This window comes from Onychostruthus taczanowskii, unplaced genomic scaffold, assembly GCF_017590055.1.
Source record: "Onychostruthus taczanowskii isolate IOZ18803 unplaced genomic scaffold, ASM1759005v1 scaffold37, whole genome shotgun sequence".
NCBI lineage: Eukaryota > Metazoa > Chordata > Aves > Passeriformes > Passeridae > Onychostruthus > Onychostruthus taczanowskii.
Genome location: NW_024501126.1, coordinates 318,777 through 344,671, shown reverse-complemented (window position 1 = coordinate 344,671; position 25,895 = coordinate 318,777). Strand labels below are relative to the sequence as shown.

Sequence of the window (25,895 nt, the reverse complement as noted above, 5' to 3'; positions counted from 1 at the left end):
ATTGTAATTAGGTTATAGATTAATAGATTATTAGTAGATTATATATCTTATTAGATTATTGTCCTTAAATTAAATTATCCTTAGATAATTTCTGGTGGTGGTTGGTCTCCAGGCTGTGGGTTGTGTGAACACTGCTACAGTGCTTCCTAGTTGATCTTTGTGTTCTTTCCACTCCTTTGTGATTTTTGTGTTTCTTCTGCTCCTTTGTAGCTAAACCTCAGTTAGCAACAGGAGCTTATTTACCTTTCAGTCTCCATTCTGTCACATTCTGCATCATTTTATTGCCTACTTTCCTCTCTAAAGCAGCTTGTTCACAAAACTGGAGGCTGCTGTAGTTACTCTGAGCCCTGCTCAGAGTGTCTGAACTTGCTTTTCTCCTGTTTTTAGGTGTGATGGTAAAAATGAAAGTTTCCCAGGCAGAAAGCAAATAGATGCCTTTAATTCCATTCTGTTCTCAGGTTTTTTTAATGTCACTGGAACTTGTAAAGCTTTTTTCTAAGCTTTTCACAGCTTTTAAATACCTCATATGACTTCACACTGTTGCTGTTTCTCTGCTACTCTGCTTTGTACCCTTCAGTAATTTCAATTTCAGACACCAAAGTGCTTTAGTGGCTCCTGTTAGTCCCCAACATGTGCCTCATTTGCCAGGATTATCACCTGCCTAGCTCAGTTAGTTCTCCTTAATACTCCTCAGCTTTGTCCTAAATGCCTGTTTTCATTTTGCTCTGAAAACATCTCAGGTGATTGATTTTAAGAACTGAACAAGTGGATCTGTATTTTAAATGCCTGATTGGTTCTAAAAGTCAGGCTCCTTCTGCAGTTGCCTCTAACTAACTGCAGCTGTAAATGGGTTCATAAATCAGGGGCTGATTGATGGACCTTAAAAATAATCAAAGCACACTTGGGCAGCTCTGTGGAGGGCTGAGCATATGAGCATTAAAGCCAGTGTTTAAAAATGTATGATGGATGTTCACAGGGAATGTTTGTTCTTTTTTCTTCTTTTTGTAGCTGTGTTCTCACAGAGATCCAGCTGGGCTCAGCTAGCTGGGCTGTTTTCTGGAGCCTATCCATGTTTGTTAGGTGTATGTGCAGTTCAGTTTTCCCCTGAGATAGTTCCAAGTGCTGGGTTTTGTCGTTTTTGTGTTACTGCTCTCAGGAGAGCCAGGAGCAGGAAACATTCAGGTAGTCTTAAACTACAGATGTGCAGGCAGCTTTTCATGCCCCCCTACAGGAAACCACTGGTTTTTCAGGAATTTTTCTCCCATAACTCCAGATCCTAGGTTAATAAGTATCTGTTTGTGCTATTAGATTACCTGAACTAAAAGGAATTAAGACTCTTTTCCAGTAAACTGTTGCTACTTGGAGTTGATCCTTAGGAGCCTTGCTTATTTAATTAGTTTTTTAATACTGAATAGCAGCATTTTGTCCTCTTTGGTTCACTGGTTCTGCCCTTGTCTTCAGGCACTGGAATGACTTCATTTGGAATTATCCAAATGCCAAACTCATCTCTTGGAGAAATAAATCAGAGGGTCCTGACTTCATTTTTCCAGTTTGCCTGAATGTTTAAGCATCAACCTGAGGAGTTTTGAAAGTACAAAACTTGCACCTATCATATCAAGGAAAATAGATGGTCTGCTGTCAGCATCATCTGTAATTAGTGTAGAGGAGTGTTTGAAACAGACAATAAAGTAACTGTCACTGCCTGGAGGATGAAGGGAAAAAAGAAACCTGCTTGCTTTATGTTACATTAATTCTTGTTGCTCAGGCTGTTTTTCTCAGCATTATGATAACATTGTACAGCTATTGATTTATTCAGATCCTGTTTTGGAGTTGGTCTTTTTATGTGTCTTCCTCACCTCTAAAAGTTGAATAAGACAGAAACTTCAGACCCAGTATTTGGAAAGAGGAGCTGTAAACTGCTGAAGACAATCTTCTGTGCAGATCTGACATTCAGTTTTTTCTTAAAATAAGCTTCAGGAAATATTTTTCCAAGGATATATTGTGTTGTATTTTGACTGCATTACAAATTGGCTTTATCAGTTTTGTGAGAGGTGATTTATTTATTTCTCCTCCATACATGCCCAGGCTGGTAAAAGTATACAGCTCATTGTCTTCTAAAAGCTTTTGCTTCAGAAAAGATTTGCAAAATTTTAATTTTCTCTCTTTAATGTCACCTGGCCAAACCAAATCTTTGGTGTAGGTGCAGTAGCTGTTACTATGGGCATGTGAGTGAGGAGAGCTGAGAGATCTCTGTAATTGTAATTAAACCATGCTTGTTCTCCCCAAACTGTTGATTTCTGAATACTCAGTTAGTGTCAGCTTTAATGCACTGAGCAAGTGGTCTCCAGAGGGTGATGGCTTCAGTGTTGTGATCACTGTGGTGTAGTTCATTAAGGAGCTATCAGAGGATTCCCCAGGGAACAATTTCCCCAGGATTATCCGCTTGTCCTGCAGTAACCACGGGGACAGAGGTCAAGGAGTCAGTGACAAAGTGAGGGATGGGAGAGCAGCGCTCTGAATGCTTGGCACTTCCCAGCTGCCTTGCTCTGGGACAGGAACAGGCTGCAATTGGTCTTGTTTTCTTTCCCCTCCTATATTTAAGTACAAAAGAAATGGTTTTCCAGCCTTCCTCCTTGTTTTGTGTTTGCTAACTGGAGCAGTTTATGCCTTTTAGGTTACCCAGAGCCCTGTGGGGAGCTGCTGCTGTGTTTGGATGGGCAGCACAGGCAGGGATGACAGGCACATGGCAGCTGGGGTGGCTGAAGAAAGGTGGCATTCACTCTTTCACCTTTTTCTAGGTGGAAACAATATTTTTCAACTTTTGCAAGATTACAGAGGAGCAGGAGAGGAAATATAAAAAGAGATTTTATTTGAGAGAAGACAGTTTAGGAGAGAGGAAGCTTTTTCATAAGCTAAGGAAGTGCCTTTGTCTCTGAAAGGAAAATTTTTTTTGATCCCCAGGACCAGTGATTGTTTGGTGGAGTGAGATGAAGTGTGCTTAGTTTTTTAGGCTGCAGTGAAGAGAGGAGGAAGCTGGGCTTGTTTTTAAGAGATGGCAGAAGAAGGGAAGGGAAGAGGAGGAACCACCTTGAGGTGGTAAATAGGCAGACACGACAGCAGAGGGCTGCCCCAGGACTTGGCCATGGATGGCCTGGATTTGAGAGGGGCACTTCCAGCCCTTTTTAAAACAAACCAAAAAAAATTTGCTTCAGACATGTACTTGTATAAATGACTGCTGCTCCTTTTGTTTCATCTGACTGGGTTAAATTGTTTGTTTATGAAGAATTGTTCAGCAGTGAGCTTTGTTTTGTTCTGTTCAGGCTGTTAGATCAGAAATGCTTCTTGGATCCCTTAAGGGAATTTCTTTGGAAGTTTGTTAGGTGCTGTTATCTGGTTTGCTCTCTTCTTAAATTAATGTATTAAATATACTTTGCCTGTTAAAAGGAAAATCTTAATTTAATCTTAATTCATTCCACACCTCAAAAACATGGAGGTAAACTGGAAAATCTTAATCTTAATTTGCAATTTCCATGTTTGCTATCTCTCCAGAAGTGTTTGTGGTTGTCTTTCTGAATCCCTTGTCTGTGACATGGTTTCAGTGGCATTGCTTTTGTGAAGTGGCTCTGAGAACTGTCCCTTGGCAAGGTCAGTGACTGAGTTAGGACCTCCTAGAAATGCAAAGCTTTGAGACTCCCTGGCCTCAGAAGAGGCTGTTTCAAAAGCTGCATTGAGGATTTTGAGTCACTGCTCTTGAACTTCAGACACTGCTGCAGCAGCAGGTTTTTTCTCCTCGTTTGGCATGCTGTAAATAAATCTGTGGGCAGGGGTTTAGTGTAACTTTTCACTCAGATGCAGCACAAAAATAGTGCAGAATGAAAAGGGACAATTATAAAGAGCTGTTTACAGCAGTGTGTTGGACTTCTGACTTGCTTGTGTTGACTTCCCCATGCTCCAGCCCAGGGGGTGGCAGTGCCATGGGGCAGAGTGTGCTTCCCTCATTATTCCGTATTCCCCTCATCCACTGTGGATTTAACCAGGTACTGCTGTTCCTGGTTAACTCAGTTCCTGATTTCAAACACCTTCATTGCCTCCTCTGAACTAAAAATAAATGGGAATTAAACCCACTTGCATATCCAAGACCTGCCTTGGACTCCCAAAGGGTCTGAGCCACGGGTGGCATCTGAGCTGATGGCAGAGCTCTGGGACACCGCACATGGAACAGCCTGGCCAGGCTGGAGAAGGAGCCAGATACAGCAACTTGAGGAATTTGGCAGCCCAGGCTGCAGGTCCAGCACAAGAAGCAGGTTTGGGCCACAAGCAGAGGCTCTCAGCTTTGCTCTGTGGCTGCCCCTCGTTCTCTGTAAGTTTGATGTGAAACGCAGAGGATGAGTCTGATGACAGCAGCTTTGTAAAGGAAGCAGCTTTGTCAGGTGCAGATGTCTGGGCTTGTGCAAGTGGGGTCTCACTGGAGTGCAGCCCTGTCAAGGTGTGCACCATGAGCTGTCAGGGCCACCTGCCCTGCTCCTCCTTGTGAAGGTCACCTTTAAAAACTCCTGCACATGGGCTTAACTTTATTTTCAGGCTATTTAAGCCACAATTTCAGTAAATATTTGAAGCCAAGCCTGCTGCTTTATTACACTAAAGGAGAAGTTTTTGAGCTGTTAAATCTGACAAGATCTTCAGTGGCCTGCACATCCTTTTAGTTCCTCAGGAGCATCCAAAGCAAGCATCTAGGCCAGTGCTTATCTGCATGCAGCCAGCAGCGGTGCTGAAGTCAGCAATGCAGGGTGATTATTTCTGCAATTCAACAGAGTTGGGTTTTACAGATACCAAATACTTGCTTCACTTTTGCTCATCTGTTCCATCCCACTTGCCTTTCACAATATCCTGTATTTCAATCCAGGCTAGCCTCAAGCTCATTGCAAAAAGCAATTGTCCTCTGGTGGTAATTCAGCATTATTTCTTATGGAGCCATGTAAGGGTATAAAATGAATCCAGCAAATCATAAAACTTGAATAGATGGAAACATCAAAAATTATATTAAGACTTTCACAGGTAAATTATTCAGTAATAGTAGTAATCCTGTTATGCTTTTTGGTGTCTAGAATGGCAGTGGAGGTGTACAGCATTCTGACAGCTTGTTCCTGTACAAAGATTTTTGTTGTTTTTTTTGTTTGATGTTTCTTTTTTTATTTTTTAATAGAACTCTGTAAAACCAGCTCAAATGAGTCCAGCACCCCAAAGCATTAAAACCAGGGTTCAGTAAATAAGAATTTGGGAACAATTGATTATATAATGGGAAGATAGGATGTTACATCTCCTTTTTGAGCTGCAGCATTTACTGGCATGAGGCATCGGAGCTTGTCTTGGACAAGGAGGAGTTTTGTCTGGAGAGAGCTCTGCTGGTGTCTGGGGAGCTTCTGGCAGAGCAGGGTGTCAGCACTGCTCAGGGTAAGGAGAAGATGAGCTCCTGAGGGTTTTAGAAGGCACTGATCTGCTCCTGGCTTGTTCCTTCTCAGCCATGCTGGTGCTGGAGCAGCAGTTTGTAACCCTGGGGATGCAGCTTTGGCATTCAGGAGCCCAGAGTACTCAGGTGGCCTTGTTCCTGTTCAGGATGGTTTTAATGCTCAGTGCTGTGGTTCTGCAGCACACTGCAGCTGCAGCCTGCTGTCCCATGGGGTAGCAACTTCTAAAAATGTCGTTTTTCCTACAACTCTGCCCCCCTGAAGGACAGTACAGCCTTGGAGGGTAGCAGTGGAATGGGATCCTGACCTTTGGGGGCAGAGGGATTACCCAGAGCTGCTGGCACCCTCTGATGCCTGGATGTGGGAGAATCAAGTGGAAATTGAGACGTTCCTGCCTTTTGCTCCTCTCCATGCCAACAAATTTTCCTTTAATCTGTGGCTTTGGCACACCACTGCATTGTACTAATAATTTACCCCAAGGATTAATCCAGGTGTCCTTAATACCATGCTCTGCTATGCCTGGTGTTCGTTCCAGCAGTTGAACAAGCACAAAAGCTTAAATAAAGTGTGAAACAATGCTTTCCATCCCTTCTTTGAAATAATTGAATACTAAAACAATTAAAATTGAAATGTTAGTTTTTCTCCTGCTTGCCAGGGAGCTGGCAGAGCTGTTCTTTGGGAGTGAGGGTGACTGCTCAGCACTAGAGTCTTAAAATTTGCAGATAACTGGAATTAAGTGTCTGTGCCAGCCCTTTTGTGCAGTTCACGTGTCCGTGCTGCCACGTTTGAAAGTTGCTGTCTTTGCCCCACTTGAGAAGGTGCTGAGGCTGGACAGGCTGGCAGTGCCTGGCTATGCCCTGCTGGGCAGAGTGATGTTTTGAGAGCAGATCAACTGAGTGAGATGTCTGTCAGGAGCAGAGGGAAATTGGATGGTGAGAGGCTGTTGGCTGCGGAGTGCTGACATCGTGTCTTGTTCATTAGGGCATAATTGGACAGGGCCCTTAAGGGATATGGATTTCTGTGCTGCACACTCTCAGCACAGGGCCCAGAGCAGGAAACAAGCTCACATACACTCATTTATTGAAGTTCTTTGCTGTGCATAGGAAGTTTGGTACTTTGAGGCCTTATCTTTATTGTAAATTTGCATTTTAGCTGTGGGATGACTTGAGACATATGTTGGTGTAATAGTAGTATTTCTCTGTACTCCAACTGCAGCTCACCCTCTTTTCTCTGATATGTTGACAGTTTCAAGTATTTGTTTTATTTTTTTTTCATTCCTCTTTAATTTTAACACTAGATTGCTGAATTAACTTTCATTACACACCCTTTAAACAGTGCAGTTTTCAGCTGGTGGCAAATCCTAAGGTGTCACTCCTCTCCTTGAATGGAGGAGCAGCGGGAATACACAGAGAAATCTCTTACCATATGTTTGAATATGCAGTATTTGGTTTTTGCTGACTTCTGAATATCAAGTGGCCATAAAATGGGAAAGCTTTTTCAACATTTTGATTTAAATTAGTAAAACATTACTCCTAATCTAAATCTTTTTCCAGTTATTTCATGGATTAATAAAAATATTAAGTTTGTGAACACATTCAAAACTCCTGAAATGCCTGTCTAATTAACTGTGTTTTTCCTTTGCAGGATATTGTCTGGGGGTTAAACTCTTTATTTACTGTAAGTAAAGGAGTATTTTGCATGCCCACTTTTCTTTTTCCTGCCTGGTTTAGTTTCAGCATCTCCTAATGACAAACCCAAAAGTGTAGGTCTTTATTTCCCTTGGCTTCAGTGGGTGTTGGATGAGTTTAAAATCAGATTGTGCTTTTGTTTGTGGAACGCATCCACACTGTCTGAAATGCCAGCTTTTTGTACATGGATTTTACTTTGGTTAGAAGTATTAGGGGATATTTTGATAACAAATTATTAGGGATCTTCCACGCAGTATGAAACACTTTCTGCTGATTTGCAGGAAATAGAAATATATACTGCTCTGAGAAGGAATTGTGTTTGTGTTAGTCTTTAAAAAAATTGTATTTAGGAATTAATGACTGCCCTGCAGTCTCATTCCTTGTTTGCATAAAACCTGACTTGTCACAGAATTTATGTGATTTTATTCAGGGATCCCATTTCCTCCCCTTTTTAAAAAAGATTTTTGGGAGCAAGGAACCTGTAATTGCAGGAACACCTTGAAAATGGAGGAGAGAGGGCAGGAAGCTGCAAGAGGCAGGCAGGATGCAGCAGCTGTTTCTGCCTAAAAGTGGAGAGAAGCTAAGTCTTTACAAAAGTTACCTTTTTTAGGGATTCCTTTCCTCAGCCATTGCTGCTGGGTGGGAAGGTCAGGAGGAAGCAAACATGGTGGCCACATTTGTCATCTCTGGAGGGGCCACCCCAGCCACTCCAGGGTGTAGAAGGAAGTTTGGATTTCCTGGCATCCAAAGTCTTGGTTGGTTTTTTCCACAATTTCTTTGGTAAATTGATGTAAAAGTTTGGAGAGCATTTGCCTTTGCAGCAAAAGTGAATTGCATTTCACAGTCAGTCTCCCTGTGCATGCCAAGTAAGTGGAAGGAAGCAAAATCCTCAGGGGCAGAGCTGCATAAAATAAAAACACTGGGCAAAGAGCTGCAGAGAGGGGTGGTCCTGCCTAGGAGACCACGGGGATTTGTCATGGCTGTGTCAGGAAAATGAATCAACAAACACCAGAGGTTTCTGTCCAAAAAGGAGGCAGAACTTTATTCAGATAAAGGGAGAGGCCATGGGGCATTCCCCTGGGGTCTCTCCAAGTTTTGGAGCACACAGCCTCCTTTTTATCATGATTTCCCAGCCACGATTCCCTCTCTCTTTTCCTGTTGGCTGAGGTACTTGAGAGGTACAGACTTCCTGAAATGCCTGATACCTAAGATTTCCCTCTTATGTATAACCCTCCTTTTTAATTTTTAATTCTTATGGAATTCAGGGTTTTTCCCCAGTGTTTCTTTCATCTTTCAATCCCCAGTTTTATTTATCAGCAAACCTACAGTTGTTTGTAAAGACAAATCTGTCATTCCTCTCAGCTGGTAAGAGCTGTGCTTCCCTACTGGATTTCCCTCACCCATCCCCAGCTTCTTGTCAATAATCAGGCTTTGAAAAGCTGGCACTGGGATCACACTGGGCAAAGATCTGGGCTGCAGACAGAACAGGGGCCTTGTGATTCAGTGTTATTTTTAATGCTGATTCCTCTTCTCCATTGTTTTTTAACCCTAGACCCTTTCTCCCTCCAAAGTTAATATATGAGATTAAATTGAGAGGTCTGAGGTTTGTCAGGACTATTTCTGCTCCCTGACCCCACATGTCCTTAGTTCTCAGGGTCTTTGCACTCTTTTACCTCTATTTCCACTGTTTGCTCTATTTCCACTCCCCTGCTTTTCCCAGAGCACTAAACTCCCCTGTCAGGCTCCAGGTCACATAACTTCTTCCCAGAGAGTGAAATTGCTTTTCTGTAGAGCTGAAATTAAGGAAACTCCTACTTTATCAGCACACTGTTTGCAGGTTTTTTTTCAAGGTTTACTTTGCCCTCTAACAAAAATCAACAGGAACTGTGCCCCCTGAAAGTTTGACTGTTCCTCTAGAATTGAGTTTTCTGATATACTTTCAGTTCCAGGGAGAAGTGTCATGGGGCCCACACCATGGGGCCCTGGTGCTGTTACCACTTAATAACCCTGTGATTTGGTTTCCAATTACCAAATTACTCATTTGCATTTACCTTTGGCAGTGATTAAATGATGAAATGGCACTGCCCCTGCTGCCCTGTTTGCTTTGTTCCATTTTCTTGTTCCTGAGGCCTTTGGGCTCCCGGTGATGCAGTGAGTGGGAGCCCCTCAATGCTCTCTCTTTCTTTTCCAGGATCTTTTGAATTTTGACGATCCTTTGAATATTGAGGCTGCAGAGCATCATTTGCGTGACAAGGTGAGTCAGTGGTTTATTTAAGGCAGGTTGTTCCTAAACAAGCACACATTCTGTACTCAGCAGTTCCCAGCCAGTCCTTTTAGAGTGGTGGAGCTGCTGCTCGAGGTGGTTGAGTGACTCATTGTATCAGCAGCCAGTTAAATCAAACAAAAAGTGCTTTCTCTGGGAAAGCAAACTGCACACAGCAGTGTTAGTCACCGTGTGCTGGGGCTGTGGGCCATAATGTGGTCACAGCCCCAAAATAGATGATCTTTCCCTTCTTGTGTCTGAGATTTCCCTGAAGCTGTGCATGTGCTGTGCAGCAAGCTGATGGTGAGTTGGTTTGGAATGGTGACATCAGTGACCTTTGCCTTAGATCTGTGGAAAGATCTCCTCTCTCTCTCTGTCTCTTTCCAAAGGCAGCTCTTTTACTCACAGCTCTTCCATGTTGCATGTATTTTTAAAGCCAGGAGAAATTGGGCAAGTTTAAAGAACAGGAGTGGAAACTTCTATTTTCTTTTTACTGATCCTAATATTCTTCATGTATTATGAACTGGGCAAAGCAGAACATGGCCTGGTGAACATAAATGAGATGTACTGCTCATGTCTGAGCAAAAGTGCCAATTTCTCCTTTGTATCCATCTCCAAAATTCCATCATGTTACACTGCATGGATGTATTCCTCAAGCACATGGAACTCGCACCTCAAGAACTCTTGTTCCAATTAAACTCTTCTGACACTTTTGTTGAAGTTAACCTTTAAGATTGCAAAAAGTTTCCGGGTAACCAAGTCTTGATTTGAAGAGTTCATTGAAAGTACAGTCAGGCAGTGCACCTAATTTATCTCATTTTTTCAAGAGGAAATACCAGGATTGCAAGTTCATCTTTCCAGCTATTTTTTTGATTAATGAGATCTTGTAGCTATTCTGGTATTCATCCGTGTTTGCAGGGCTGAGATGAGAACATACAGCAAAGCTGGAAAAAATTACCTACAAACCTCCTCTGGAAGAGAGAGGGGTCTTTGTGGTTTTGTTTTATCATGGAATCACAGAATGGTTTGGGTTGGAAGGAACCGTAAAGCCCATCCCATTCCACCCCCTGGGTGGTTCAAATTGCTATCCTGCACCTCTCAGCCTCATTGAGAGATAGGAAATCTTGGGAAACCACAGAAGGGGAAATGCTGCCTGATTTAAAAGGCACACCTCCCTTAAAACCAGAGGTGAGCCCTCCAAAATAGGTACTGCTACACTAATTGCATGGAAGTTGTTTGAAGAAGTAAAAAGGAAATTGAGTGGTTTTTTTTATAATCTTCTAAATCATAATTTTTTGGGGAAAAGACATTTTTTATTTATTAAACTCCTAGCGGTCTTATAAGCATCTCTAAAATTCATATTATGCCATTTTAATTTTCTTTTTTGAGCTTACCTGAATTTAATGTGTGTGTAGTGACAGCACAAGGTAGGGCTGGATTTTCTGTAGTGTGTTTTGTGGTGACATCAAAAAAACCCAGTGATGTCTTTGTGGAGAGAATGAATTATGCAAGGGAGAGAAGCAGCCCGAGTTATTTTGGTTCCCTGTGGCAGAGATATTTTACATAAACACTTGGTTGTGGAGTCATACTGCTTTGGTCCCATCCTGGCTCTTAAGAAATACTTGCAGTGCCCAATAGGATTAATATGGGAATGCTAATTAGTTTTCTTTCCTCTGAGACTTGTTTACATGTGTAATAGGATTCTACAGATGGTGGATATGTAATATGTGCTTGCATGTGCAGTATCTGTACGAGCAGATGTGCAAATCCATCTCTACAGAAACAGCTCTGCACACAAACATCTGTGTGCAGGGGAGTCCTGGCAGTGTGGGGTGTGTGACAGCCAGACCCTGGCACCCAGGGCTGTCTCCTGTGCTTCTCCCAGGGGAGGTGATTCAGAATGTCACTGATGTCCCTTCAGATCTGAAATCCTGGAATTCCAGGCTGAGCCTGGCTGCCCCAGAGGGTAACAGCTAATCCCAGGCCTTGCCTGTGGTTCTTGAGAGCTGAGGCTGGGCTTTGGTCAGCTCCAGGTCATCACAAATTACTCCTGCCTTGCAGATGCTGGAAAAATCCCATCAGAGATAGCAAATTCTTCTTGCTGATTCTTGGGAAACAGCTGTGCTGGGAATGTTTGTGTTAGATCAGGCTGGAAGGGGCTGTTGTGGTCCCTTCCTCTGTAAGGCACCTCTCTATTGTTGCATTAAATCTGTGGTGTGTAACTGAGCACGTTTGGAAAAGCAGCCTTGTTCTAAGGTGTAAAATGATTCAAAATTTAGAGCTCAAGTTCCATAAATGGATTGTTTTATTAACCTGTCTTGCCTGAGACGTGTGTTAGTGCAGCTTCAGCTTCCAGCCCTGCATGACTTCCTTTAGCTCCAGGAAGGAGCTGTCACTTACTGAACTTGTTCCTTTGCAGCTTCCTTCTGCCACTGAGCATCAAGTGACTTCTACAAATTTAAAAAATAAATATGTTTGTTTATGCAGCTTTACTCATTCTACAGTTCTCCCACACACACCTTGCTAGGTGCCAGTAATTTTTTGGCAGGCTGTACAACAAATTTGGGCAACATCTGTTTTCCCACATGCTGAACATCCCTGGTGCCCACTTTGCTCTGCAGTTGAGTCACAGTCCCTGGAAGATAAGCAAGCATCCTCTCGTGGTGTAGAGCTCAATAAATCAGAATAAAAAGATAATAAAAAGATGATCGATGTGTCTGTGTAAACTAAGCAAGGAGTTGCCCAGCATTGTCTTCTCACACTGATACAATCTCAGCAGTTTGGTGCTATGAGTTTTCTTGCTGAATTTAAGCTCTTTAATTTAAGAATGAAGCTCTTACTAATTAATGAGCATGGAGCCCTCTGCATTTAGCACAGAAGTCAGTCTATCAGTAGTTACGGATAGCCAGAGCCATTAATTATCAATCAATTCCATGGATTCTAAAGCAATGAGCAAGTGTTTAAGTTTTAATGGCTACTCACTTAAAAATGATGTGAGCTAAAATTGGTAGGATTTGCTAGTTTTTATACAGCAAACACACAGAGCTTGACTGATTTGCTCTGTGGCAGCCAGGTAGGCTGAATACCGAAACAGTGGGGATCTTTTGGAACATCCAAGCTCTGGAAGTGCTTGGCAGTGGAAAACAAAGTGAGCTTAGTGCTTCAGGACTTGGTATTCCTTATCCAGAGGTGCTGTGGGTGTGATTTGTTAGCTGAAATCTAGGAAATGCTTTCTATATGACCATCTGTCATATATCATGGCTGGTTTGGGAGCTGCTCCAGGACATTGTGATTTGCCAGTGTCAAATGTAAAAACCTTTACATTTCCTAGAGGTGTTCTGCCAAAAAACTTCTGCCAAAAAACATTTCACAGCCATTTGTGCAACACACAGCAGAAGATTCATTGCAAACTTAGTGTGCCTTAAAGTGGAGATGTTTTTCCAAGTATTCCTTTGATTTCTTACTCACCTAGGCCTGCTGAGCCAAAAACCCTAATGCCTTGACCTATTTTAATTATACTTGCCCTGTATCTGTATTTGATGCAATTCAAGCAAACTTTTGTCATCCTGCAGATTAGCAAACGCTTATTTATTTTTCATCTCTGTGATCAGGAGTTGTGTCAGTAGTAGGAGAAGCTGAGTTCCATCTCCCTGTGTTGTTTTCTGCACAGTGTTTCCATCTCAGTGAAACCCATCAGTCAGCACTCAGTGCTTTGTGCTGTGTCCTTCTGAAAGACTGAGCTAGATTGCACTTGGCAGGGAATTTTTCTTCCTCCTTGTCAAAATCCAGCTTATCACCTTTACCTGCAGCTCTGAAGTGCCAGAGCTGAGAAATCTCACGGGAAGAGGTGTGGGTTTGCCAAGGACCCACTTTAAACATGTTTTTTACTTAATTCAGCGAGTCCTGATTTTATTTGCATCCTCTTTGGAAAGCAGCATTTAATGCTCAATTATTTTGCATAGGCTTATGTGGAGGAGTTTGGCTCTGGCTTGACTTCTGCAATTCTTTTTTTCATTTTTAAATTTTAATTAAAGGTTTCTCTGCATGATAAAGACAGTAAAGTTTTTATTTCAGGGTTGTTTCTGTGGAGATGGATTTATGAAGTTCATGGTGTTACAGAATCTGAAGCTGCCTCCTAAGGTTTCCTCTCAGGATTGTAATTGCCCTACACAGCCTCAGTTCTGTAGGAAACTTGGCTTTAAATATTCAATACTCAAGCAACTCCTCTCAGTTGACTGTGGTCCTTGGAGGTTGTTCTGATGACTCTTGTGGGATGAATGTTTTCCTGAAGTTACTTGAGGACTGTCGTGTTGTCCTCACTAGTGAGAGCACTGATCTCATTCCATTAGAAATTCCACTGGTAATTAGGAACAGTTGCTGAGTACAGATCTCACTGAAGAATTTTTATGACATTTCATAATTGTAGGCAGTTTTTTAGAGTCCTTAAACAGCAAACAGTTCAGAGTTTTTACAGTACATTAATTGCTCAAGCATTGCCCAGAGAAGCTGTGGCTGCCCCATCCCTGGAAGTGTCCAAGGCCAGGTTGCGCAAGGCCTGGGATAGTGGAAGGTATCCAGCCCATGGCAGGGGGTGGAATGGGATGAACTTCCAACCCAAACCGGTGTGGAATTCTCTGAAACCCCTGGCAGCTGGGCAGGAGCCAGCAGCACCTGACAAAGTGTCAGGGCCTGGGCCATAGACCTGCTGAGAGCAGGTGAGCCATGGGAAGAGAAGGTTGTCAGCAAGTCAGTAATGAAAGTAAGAAATAAATACAGTTTGTCTGTAGAGGATCTCCAGGCATCCCTCTGGAAACGCACCGAGTTGAATTTCCCCCAGAATTTCCATTTGCATCAAGAACTGTCATTGCCCAGCACAGCCTCTCAGCTCTGGAGCCACCAGAAAGCAGCAGCAGGTTGGGATTGGAACACTTGTTTAGCCAAGAGTGATTTCCTCCTTGTTGGTTTGTTTGTTGTTTTTAATCAGACACTTAGGTCTGGCCTGGGAAGCGCATCTCCAAGTGGAAAGGGATTCCTGTGCTCGTGTCCCACCTCAAGTTTTGTCAAACACCAATCTGAGAGCCTGGTGCTTTCTTCTCTGAGTTATTCCCCAGGGTGCTAAATACAGGAGCTGGCAGATTTGGGATCTTTCATCTCTGCTGAAGTTTGGAGTAATTTTGTCCTTGCACTGCTGATGCCTTTAGACAGCTAAAGAGTCCCAGAGCTCCCTGCCTCTGTGTCATTTCAGATCTGATCCTTCTAAAGACTCCTCCAAAATAATGTCCTGGCCAGCTGTGCTTTCATCCTCCTGGCTTTTTATTTCTGTGCTCATGCATAATAAAGGTATAATTACATTTAGATTTAAGCCTTCCTTCAAATTCCATTTTTCTCTATAGCTGAAGAAAAGCATTTGAAACTAAATAATACCTTCAGATTTGGATTCTGTTTTATCTCATCATTGATCATGTTGAAGTTAGTTTTCTTCTGTTAATGTAATTTCCTATCTCAGGAGATCAGTCTGTTTGAAGTGCTCTTTGATACATCTGAGTGAAAACATGCTATAAATGCCAGGGTGCCACAGGATCCTCTAAGCAGGCAAACTAACACAAAATAAAATTCAGCTTGGAAGTTGGGGGAAGAAAATACTAATTATCTGTATTTCTTCCTCAGATATTCTGGTTTAAAGTAATTTATTTAAGTGATCTTACAGTAGCTTCTTTGTTTCTCTGTTGTACCTGCTCTGTCGTTTTTATGTCAAAGGCATACTTGAATATTTAGCTCCTGCAGGGATTCTTCCTGTTCAGAAGATATCAGGTCTTTTCCTTGCCACTTCCTTACCTCCAAACTGCTTCGATTCTGCCTTTTTTTCAGTTTATTTTTGCCTTAATTGCTTGAGGCTTAAATCTGTCTGGGAATTAGAAATATTACCCACTGATCTGTAGTAATTGTTGGCCAGTTTGGGTTTGGATAGCAGTCACCAAAATTGTCCAAGATTGTGTAAAAGACATTTTTATATAAAACACTTAGAGAATATAAATGATAATAAAATTTCATGGACTGTGGATGCTGCGTTCTGCCACTGTGCGTCTCAGAGGTGTTATTTGTGGTAAAAAGCATTAGAAAAAGCTCTAAACAAGCATTTTATTTTCCAGATAATTGTGGATAATCTGTGTTCTGTGGTGGGTAGTGGTCCCTGAAGAAACAGAACAGTTGAAATGCTTTTCTTTTGCAGAGTATTCCAAGCACATGGGTGGCTCAAAAGTCAAATACCTCTATGACCCAAGTCGATATCATGTTTCTATCTGAATGTTTCTTTATTGGATTGCAGCCAGGGAATGCACTCCAAGGGTTTTTAATGGCAAACTGCTTTCTCTAATGCCTTCCCTAAGGAATTTTTAAGAAATAATGCTCATTTAATTCATTCACGCATTATTTTTAGCCCACTTCTCTTTGTCAGGCTTTTCACCCTTGCAAATGGTTTCCCATCACAGCCAGATGGAATTTTTCTTCAAACATATCCGTAGAAAGTTTTGTATGCAACCAGTGGCAGTGATACATGAAGAGTTCTGATAATTACTGTTGCCATTTTTTAAGCTCAAATGTCAGAATTTAGTGATGACTCAAGGCAGCTGGAAAATTTGCTTTGGAACAGAGAAAATACTTCAAAAACATTTACTTGAATGTAGTCTTTAAAATTATTATTATTGTGTCTGAACTGGTGCTGTAGGAGCAATGTGCTGGGTGTGCAAGGTGCTCATAAGACATGAACAGATGGAGCTGGATTCTTTTGAGGGGTTAAAAAACCAAAGTATCAAAGTTTGACCTCTTGAACGTGGCATAAAGGAGTGGGAAATCAGCAATAAAGAACATTTTCTGGAATTTAATTCTGGCACCGTGCTGGTGGTTGCCTGGGTTAGGGCTGCATGCATTTTGACAAAGTGACAGCAGAAAAGGGGATTGGTTCCAGCTGCCAAGTGAGGTGTTGTCAGGGAGTGGGGCTTTTCCATGGACTCCAGCCCGGTCTTGGCAGACTTGAAAGGAACCTGTGTGAAAATTCAGCTTGTCATCATGTCCTGCCTGCCTTGTCACAAGTGTGAATAATTCAGTAACAAAAGCTTCCAAGCCAGAATAGGTTTTTTTTCCTGCTGTCTTGAAAGATCTTTATTTCAGTAGTAAAACATTTACCGTGTAAGCTCCAAATCAATTTCCATGTGAGTCAGAGTGGTGTGGTTTGGAAGGAACCCTCCAGACCATCCAGTGCCACCTCTTGCCATGGAACACCTTCCTCTGTCCCAAGATGCTCCAAGCCCTGTCCAGCCTAGCCTTGGACACTTCCAGGGATGGGGCAGCCACGTTCATTTTGGCAGATTTTGTCTTAGCACTGGGAAAAAAATCAGACTTTATACAAGTTCTGCGAACAGTTTACCAGCCCTGTGTGTTCAGAGCCCTTTAATCCTGCATCCCCCTGGGTTTTGACATCTGGGAGTGTCAGAAGGATGGTGGTTATCACATGGCCCCTCCTGTGATTAGGTAGAGCTCTCCAGCGTGTCAGCTCCTGTCAGGCACTCTCTTGGATTACAGAGATTTTGTCCTGCAGGATTGGGCAATTGCTTTTATTGTGTTTGATTTAGCAGAAACAAGTATCAGTGGTGCTGCTGGCCAGAGGAGCCCGTGGGGTGTGTGCTCCCCAGCAGTGAAATGTGAGCTCAGGGAGCTGGGTTTCTCAGATTCCTGCACCATCTAACCCTGCTGGGCTGTTAACATAACCCTCAACTCAAAACCAGCCCTTGTAACTCCCCCAGCCCTTCCAGGGCTTGGTGCAGAAAACAACAGCTGCTTTGGATTCTTCTCTAGCACTGAGCATGTGAACCCCTGGGCTGAAATCCCTCTGGAAAAAGACATGGGGATTTCATTTAATAGGGAAGAAAGTACACCAGGTCTGGGTGAACTTGGAATATTCTGTTTTTCATGTTCTCTGAAAACTCCCAGACTCACAGATGTCTGCCAGCAAAATTTAAATAGGTACATAACACTGAAAGGTGGCAAAAAAAGATGGTCCTTTGGGTTAAGGGTCTTGCTTCATCAGGAATGAAAAATTATGTTTTACCGCTGCAAATTTGGGGTTTTTTCTTCATTGGCTGCAGGAAATCAAGCTTTTCACCTTGTCCTGATTTTCCTTATAGTGTTCAGTAGTCGTTGTAAGTGCTTTCATTTTAAACAAAAATAGGTGGCTGTTTTATTTTCAGTATCATGAAGTGATTAATGTTGGTTTACTCCAGAGTTTGTAAGCTTGACACTTATTTTTGTGTGAATAGAATAGGATCTGATGTCCACAAATTGCAGTGCTGGGCAACCAAGTGAAATGTAAAGGATTGGAGAGCTGTTGTGGTGCTTGGAACTTCGCTGATGAGAATTGGAGTGCTGTGGAGAGGGAAATGATTCACCCAGGGGAGGACAATGGAGCAGTGGGAGGCTGGGCATTCATTTGGATCATCTTAGTCCTGGATTAACAGCCTGACATTTAAATTGCATTCTGTTCCTTATCCTTTCCTTGCATGTCTCAGTCTTGCTGTGATGTTCCTGCACAGACAGCTTCTCTCACCTGATTTATTTGTGCTCTGACAGGATCACTTTTGAAGGAATAAATCCAGACCACTTTTCTCTGCTGTACTGCCCTTTGTCCTCACAGGTGCCAAAGGTTCCCATTGCCCAGATAAGCTAAAATGCACAAGGGAAGAAGCAACCAATTTTTTCCTCTTGACATTCTACTTTTTATTCTTTACATCTGCCTGCAAAATAAATTTTTTTTTTCTGATTGTCAGAACTGAGGTTTTGGCCTGTGGCTTAAATCAGTGCTGGGCTGCACTCACAGCTGAGACTCATCCCAGGGCTTTTCTCTGTTACATTTTGGAAACTTCTACCCTCCAGCCCTGTGATAGAGAGAGTAAAGAATGTTTGGCAAGGAGCTCAGTGCAAGACCAAGGTCTGAGTCATGACAGTGTCACAGTTGGGTGGATAAGCCACCCTCTCCTGGGAAGCCTCTGACAAAAAGAGGGTTTTTAAAACCATTCTCCTTGTGCTGCTCAAGGGAGAGTTGCTCTTCATGGTTGGCAGTGGCTTAGGATGAGTGGCCACTCATCCATGATCTATTTCCTGTATTCTGCTGGCAATCCCAGCTATAATTCCTGGGCTGAAATGAAATCTTCTCTCTTGTGGGATTAAAGTCTGTGGCCATCTTTTTAGAAATAGAAGCAAAGGCTGTAATCAGGATGGTAATATCCTGAACAAGGCATTATAGTACAGACAGCTGCTGAAATAGGTGAAAAGGAAAAGATAGTTCATGCCTTAGCCTTAGAAGCAGTTGATTTATTGTGATTAATTCCAATTATTGTGAGTGGGGAGAGATTCAGAACTGCAGAGCACTTCAGATTTAAAGTAAATTTTTGATTAAAGTTTCATAGACTGTAGAACTGTAATTGCCTAGGGGAAGGAGGGAATCCCTCCATATATTATAAACTAAACAATGTGGTCTTGAATATACTGAACTACAAGATAATAGCAATTAGAACAGGAAAACTTCTGTGAAGGAAATACTGAGTTGCAAGCCTGATGTTTTTCTCCTCCATACCCCAAGACTAAAACCTGTCTTTTTTAACAAAATGTTCCTCCTGTGTTTGGTGCATCACTGTGCTGTGGACAGATGTGTCAACCCAGTGCCACTGTTGCTTTTAGAGCTTTTCTGTTCTCTATCCTTTCACTTTTCTGATGAAAGTTGGAGTCTGTCAGTCTGCTAGTCTCATAACAGCAGCAGAATAATTTGAAGAAATATAAAATTATGGATAATGATGAAAGTAAGGAGCCTGTGGAAAACTTGGCAAGGCAGCTGTCAGGTTCCATGAAAATAATCTTACATTTTAATGGAATGCAAGTTAAAGGACGTGATAGAAACATTTCTTTGTTCTCTTGCTCATGACCAGCAGAACCAAATGAAATGATTCTGAATCACATTAGAGTGGGTGTTTGCTCTGTAGCTTTTCCAGCAGTTCATCCTTGAGACATTTCCAGGAGGTATTTCAGAGAGTCACCTCTGGGGACGGCAGTGACTCTTTGCCACTGATCATGGCCCTCTGAGCTCAGCCTTCCAGCAGGTTCATTCCCCCACTGCCCTTTCACCTGCTCTGTCCTGGAGCTTCACTGAAGTGAGCCTTTGGCAATTGCTTTGCTTTGTATTGTTTTTGGCAGAGGAGCAGGGTGATGCAGTGATGCCATCCATCTGTCCCCTCATCCAGCCTCCCCATCAATCCCTAGAGCTTTTAAGCACACACTTGCATTCCCATCAGATTTGACAGAGCAGCAGAGTCTTTACATCCAGTTCTGTAGCTGTCACCAAAACTGGCAGCAGCAGCAGGGAGAGGCTGGGCTGGGAGGGAGCCTCCAGGTGGGCTCCGTGGGCACTTCCAGCTCGGAGCAGAGCCCAGGCTTTGCTCTGCCTCGGCTGCTGCTCAGGCTGAGCTGGTGGAGGGTGCCAGGGGAGTAGTGCTGAGATCTGCAGATCTGTCAGCAGTCACACTTTGCTGTCTTTGCATGCTAAGTGTGTCTTGTGAAGTCCTTTCTTGCCTGTGCTAGACATTCCCTGGCTGTAGGGGCTCCAGACTCCTGCACACTAAGTGAGGCTGTATTTTGGTAAAGAGACCTCCCCACAAGCTACTCAAACACCACAGGGTGTTCCATTGCTTCCTCCTGATCACAAGAGCTGCATCTTTTTACTTGCAGCTGCCCTTTTTCCTCTTCCCCATTTAGCCATATTTGAAGTAATTAGTGGGCACACTGCTGCATGTATGAATTTTTAGGGGATTTTGTGCAACTCTGATTTTTTTCATTTTCATTGCTGCTGGCTTTCACTCCCAACACTGGAGCAAGATATGCTGTTAAAATTGCTGAAGAAGTAATTGAATTAGGTCAGGGCTTTGAAGTACTGCTTCTTCATTGTGAATTATTAATTCTCAAGGCATACAGAAAGAGTGACATTACAAAATTCATTGTAAAATTGTGTACTTTGTCACACTAGCTGCTCTGCTTGCATGCATTCTGCTCTGCTTTTCATAACATCTCCTTGGATTACCTCTTACCATTTTTATGTGTTTTCAGTTCATCTTCAGACTGGATTTCTCATATTCAACTCCTCCACACGATTTTAGAATTACTGTGATATGAAGTTTGGGAGGTCACAGTCTTTCCTAGTGAGAAATTACAGTGAAAAAAGGGAAGTTCCTGAGAGTTTCTGGTGAGATCCAAGGCTGTGTTAGAAAACAGTTTGGGGTGATACAACTACTTCTATATCCATAGAAACTGTAAAAAAATACTGGTTGAAAACCAGGAACTTCTCGAGCTCTTGATTTCTGGTCTGGGTCCAAGAATGTAGGATGCAAATTAAAGTTTTCATTTTGGTGTCAGACTTTGTCAGAAACTCTGTTGAGGGCTCTTAGCTCAGGGAAGGGTCGGGAGCAGAAGGGTTGTTCGTGCTGGTCATGCCAGAGACATCAGCAGGGCTGGCTCTCACTGTGTTTGCTTCAAGCTGGCTTTGGCAGGACCTCATTTTTTTATGTTGTTTGCACTGTAGCATATTTGAGTCAATGCTGTTGCTTAAATTAGCACGGTCTCATCCTTGCTGTGCTTGTTTCCTCAGGGCTGGGATCTCTCTCTCTCTCCTTGGTCTAGCATGAGGTTTTCCACTTTAACCCCATCCCCTGGTTTACACTGATAGCCCTGCACCAGCCCTCGACATCCTGAAATCTGTCTTCCTATTTCTGAATATTTGTGAGAATGCTGCTTTTTATTTATAACAGTAGAAAACTGCAGTGATGAAAGTGTGATGGTGCTTTTAACCTTTTTCAGGTGAAATAAGAAACTCAGATTTATTCCTGGCTGCTGAATCTAGTATCTCTTCCCAGATTTCTTCTAGAGGGGTTACAAAACACTGAAGAATTCTTTTAATTAAATGCACCCACAAGGTGTATCTGAAGAACTGAAGTAGATCTTTACCTTTGGCTAACCTCAGCCTTCCAAGCTTTTACCACACTGGAAAAGAATGTAGTCCCAAAAGGCTTTCAAGCTTGATGTGGTTTTTTTGGAAGCTGTTTAACTTTTGTTGTGGGGTTTTTTATTACTCTCTGATTACAGCTTAATGGCTTATTAAGAGCAACAGTCCCATCCCAGTCCAAAAACATCTTTTCATAACAATTCTCCCTGTGAGTCATTGCATTTATTTATCTCCATATTTATTGCAGTAAATCCTTCACTTCCTCTGCTCCCTCAGCCACCCTGTTTGGTGTTTGTTGTTCCCACTGAAACCGTGGCAGCCATGGTAGAATACATCTTTGTTTTTCTGCAGCACTTCTGCATTTACAGAGCTGCACTGGGGTTTTTCTTGGACTGCCTCCCTATTTTATGTTCTGTGTCCTTGTTACAGCCTTTGAAAGCTTTTCCCAGCGAGCACAAAGTGCATTAAATGGCATGTGCAAATGAGCAACAGCACAGCTGCTAATTGTGCTAACAGATGTAAATAGGAAAAACATTCCTTTTCTAATGCTGCAAGTATTTATAGCAACCATTCCCCATCTTCCATAACACTTTGATTATGGATGGAGCCTCTCTCAGGTTCAGCAACCTTGATTAAGCTTTTGCAGATGGTTTGATTTGCTGAGGTAATGTGGAAGAAATGCAGATGTTTTAAAGCTTTTGTTTTAGATGCTTCAGGCAACGAAGTGGCTTAAAAGGAAAGCTTCTGCTTTGCATCCTTTAGAAACATCCATGGATTTTGAAAGGGAACATATGGCAGGGCTGTTCACAGGGGCTCTGAGCTCTTGGAGCTGCATTCCCCACGTTCCCCACCTGCCCTGTCAGGTTAGTTGGAACATCATCTGCCTGGAGTAGAGCATGACTTGCAGAACCCTCTGGCCACAGCCAGGCAGCTCCCATTTCCTCTGTGCTTGTGATTCAGCCAGCAAGATCCTGCATCCCCAGGACAGAGCCTCTCTTGGGAATGAGTGGCATCCTCATGGGTGGAAGTGTGTTTGCAGCTCAGAGGAGGTTGACCTCAGAGTAATTGGGATAATTCAGGTAATTTTTCTGCAGGGCTTCTGTGTAACCTTTTGGCAAGGTGATCCCTGCCTGGGCCAGCCTTGGAGGAGCAGAGCAGACTCCTGACCTCAGGCACTGAGGCACCCAGCAGTCTCTGCTCCCTGGGTTAATTCCCTTTTTCTCTGTTTTCAGCAGCCCAGGTGAAATCTTCAATGGCAGTAAGAGACCTGTGGCAGTCTGGGCAAATCCCAAGGACTCTCCAGGCTTCCATCTCCATCCAGCCCCATGAGGGTTTTGGACTCACACTGCATTTGATCCAGAGCACAATTGTCTTTGGGAAGCTGCTTTGCTGTCTTCATCTGGCTCATTCTCTTGCCTTTGCACAAACAGGATTTATGTGTATTTATCTAATCCATAGCCTGTTCCCCTTTTTGGAACTTCAGAGAGTCCTTCTCTCCCTTTATCTTTCTCCAGGGGCAGGCAGCAGAAAATGTGTGGAAGCGTGAGGGAAATGGTTCCTGCTTAAGATGTGAAATCTCAAACAAATGTGCAAATGTGTTCAGTGTGTCAATGAATTGCTGTGTCTCTGCAAGGTATCTGCAGCTTTTGTCTGTCCTGGCAGGCAGGTCAGTGCTTCCCACACAATTCTGTAACCTGCCTCTGTGTGCAGATAATTAAAAAAAACAAAAGTCCAAACCTTAGTGTTTCTCTTCTTCCTCATAGTGCTGCTCTTTCCCAAATAGCTGCAGTGCTGTGTTCTGGCTTTGGTCTTTTTTTTTTTTTCCCTGCAGTAAAAATTTCACCTTTTTTCTCCCCTCTTAGCTCTTGGCTACTAAGAAATCTGCTAAAGCATTTCCTCATCATTTTGCAGAATGACAATTGCTTGGTGTCTAGGAGAATTTTAAAATCTGAATTTGGGATCACAGGCATGGAAATGGATGTGGCTTTGACTGCACCTGCTAAGCAGAGAGCTTAGATACCTTTGTGTAGGTTTTTCACCCCCCCACTCCTCTCTTTCTTCAGAGAACTAAAATTTAATTACAGAGCTTGGAAAACTCTTCACATCATGTAGAGAGTGAGCTAAATAAAACAATGAGAGGGAAATGAGAGCAAGGCAGGAACAAGAATTGTAAAAAAAAAACACCTTATACTTGAGATTTCTGTACTACTCAGAGGTTTCATTCAGCTCCTTAAATGGGAGGGGATGTGTGGGGGTTGATGGGTGTGAATTCTTATTTTCTGCAAGGAGGAAAAGAAAGAAAAGGTGGCTTTCAGTATAATTCATAGGGCTAATGGGTAGATCTACCTGGTTATTAAATCCTAAAGCCTTGGCTGAGCTGAGTAATGAATGCCATTTTACTGCTGCTCAGATGCCCCCTTTGCTCATCACTGCAGAACCACAAGTCAGGTCCTAGCAGAGGTTGTTTGGAATTCAACCTTGGTGATAAATGCTGGGTTGAGATAGTGTTCTGTTAAAGTAGAGCTGCTTTAAAAAAAGAATTACTGCTATTATGATTACTAGCACAGAAGGAGGAAGGGCAGGAGCAATTGATCTGTGATCTTTTTCTGGCTCCATTGGAATTTTACAGGATTGTGGATCTAAAGGATGTGAAGGCAGATCTGAAAGTTCATCTCAGTGTCTGCTGGTTGTAGTCACAGTGAGGAGACAGATGTGTTAAAATGCACATTTTCCTACAGGGACTGGCCAAACGCTGCAGGGTGTGAAGTACCAGTGGTGGGTATGTTAAGGGTAATAAATGAGCTAAATCTGCTTTGGGTTTGGTTTTTTTTTTTAGTAAATATTTTTAAAGTTTATTTTTGGGTAATCCTTATACATAATTTGTTTTTAAATAAATAAAGAAGATTCCCGAGGGAAAGTTTCCATCAGAACTTTTCCAGACTTCTCTGGTAGCCGTCACTGAAATATTGTGTTTGCTTTGGATAACTGAGCAAATTACAAATTAAAAGCTTAATAAAAGACAAGCAGTTAATAAGCATAACTTGGTGCAGTATAAACAGTTGAAAAAATGAAGTCTCCTCTCCCAGAGCTGCAAAATCAGGTCAAATGTCAGTTTTTGAAACAGTGCCTGGTTCTTGAGCGTGTGTTTCTACGTGCTGTTTGAAAGGGTTGAATGGAATTCTCTTCTGGGGTTGAGGCTCTACAGATCCTCTCCAAGTGCTCTTAAATACAACCACAGAACCCCAGACTGGTTTGGGTTGGAAGGGACCCTAAAGCCCATCTCATCCCATCCCACTCCACCCCTGCCATGGGCAGGGACACCTTCCACTAGCCCAGCCTGCTCCAAGCCCCATCCAGCCTGACTTGGAACACTTCCAGGGGCAGCCACAGCTTCTCTGGGCACCCTGTGCCAGGGCTTAACCACCCTGACAGGGAAGAATTTCTTCTAATACTCAATTTAAACCTATTTTTTGTCAGTTTGAAGCCATTCTTTCCTTTCCTTCCCTGTCACTCCAGGCCCTTGTACACAGCCTCTCTGGTCACTTTCCCAGTGTGGATTTACAGCAGATGTAATTTGTAGTAGTTTGACCACATCTGGTGGCCAATCTGTGAAGGTTTGGCTCTTGCTGCATCTCTCTTCAAAACAACAAAGCCAAAAGCCCCATACATTTTGACCAACCTTAAGAAATCCCCTGAGTTCTTGTGTCCAGTTTGGCTTTGGAGCTGTTTTAGCCTGAAGACAGCATCAGAAACAGTTGCCTGGAGTCCATGAAGGGTTTATAAAATGACTTGGAGAAATCTGAATGATGCTGTCTTTTCAGATATTTGAAGGCTCTCCTTCCATTGTTGCAGGATGCCATTTTTGGAAAATTCATCTTCCATCTTTGGCACTCGGGCTCCTTGCTCTGTGAGGGGCTGGTGGTGCCAGGGCTTCCTTTTTGCAGCTCTGCTTCTCTTCTCTGCAGGAAGTTTTCACTGAAAGGAAACCTTCTCTTTATCCCTTTAAAATCATTGTCCCCTGCCCTTTTTATTTTATGTGTGTTTATTCCTGTAAAGGTTATTTATTAAACCTCTTAGTACAAACAAAACATCTTTGTTTAAATACAGAGGGCACTTTCTGTGGGACATGTTAAGTCCTTGAGGGGATGTTAGGAATCTTCTTTCCCTTCTCATTTCTAGCAGCATTTTGCCTGTTTTTAATGCAGGGTACGTCCTGCTCTGCTGATTTTTTTTTTTTTTTTGCTTCTGATTATTCAGTGTTGCACATAAGCAGCTGTGCCCAGAGAGAAGTGCCCCCCATGAGTCAGGAGGTGCTGAGCCATATGGCAGGTGAGGATGGAATATTGCAGCTCTGGGCTGAGCCCCTCCTGTTCACACACAGTGAGCACACTATGAATGCACCCTGCCAACACCATCAGCTCCTTCAGCCCGGGCTGCTGAGT

At 42.8% G+C, this 25,895-nt stretch overlaps 1 protein-coding gene across 2 annotated transcripts in view; it reads left to right on the top strand.

Annotated features, from left to right (window-relative positions):
* Positions 1-25,895, top strand: part of UBE2F (ubiquitin conjugating enzyme E2 F (putative)) — a 55,749-nt gene that overhangs the window by 27,244 nt on the left and 2,610 nt on the right. Inside the window, exons 8-10 of one of the 2 annotated variants that reach the window (XM_041411701.1) lie at positions 7,110-7,142; positions 9,345-9,407; positions 22,686-22,712. In XM_041411701.1, coding sequence (XP_041267635.1) covers positions 7,110-7,142; positions 9,345-9,407; positions 22,686-22,697 — 108 coding nt within the window. In that variant the 3' untranslated portion in view covers positions 22,698-22,712. Of the gene's footprint in view, positions 1-7,109; positions 7,143-9,344; positions 9,408-22,685; positions 22,713-25,895 lie in introns of those variants that run through there. The other variant, XM_041411700.1, reaches the window with a different exon arrangement.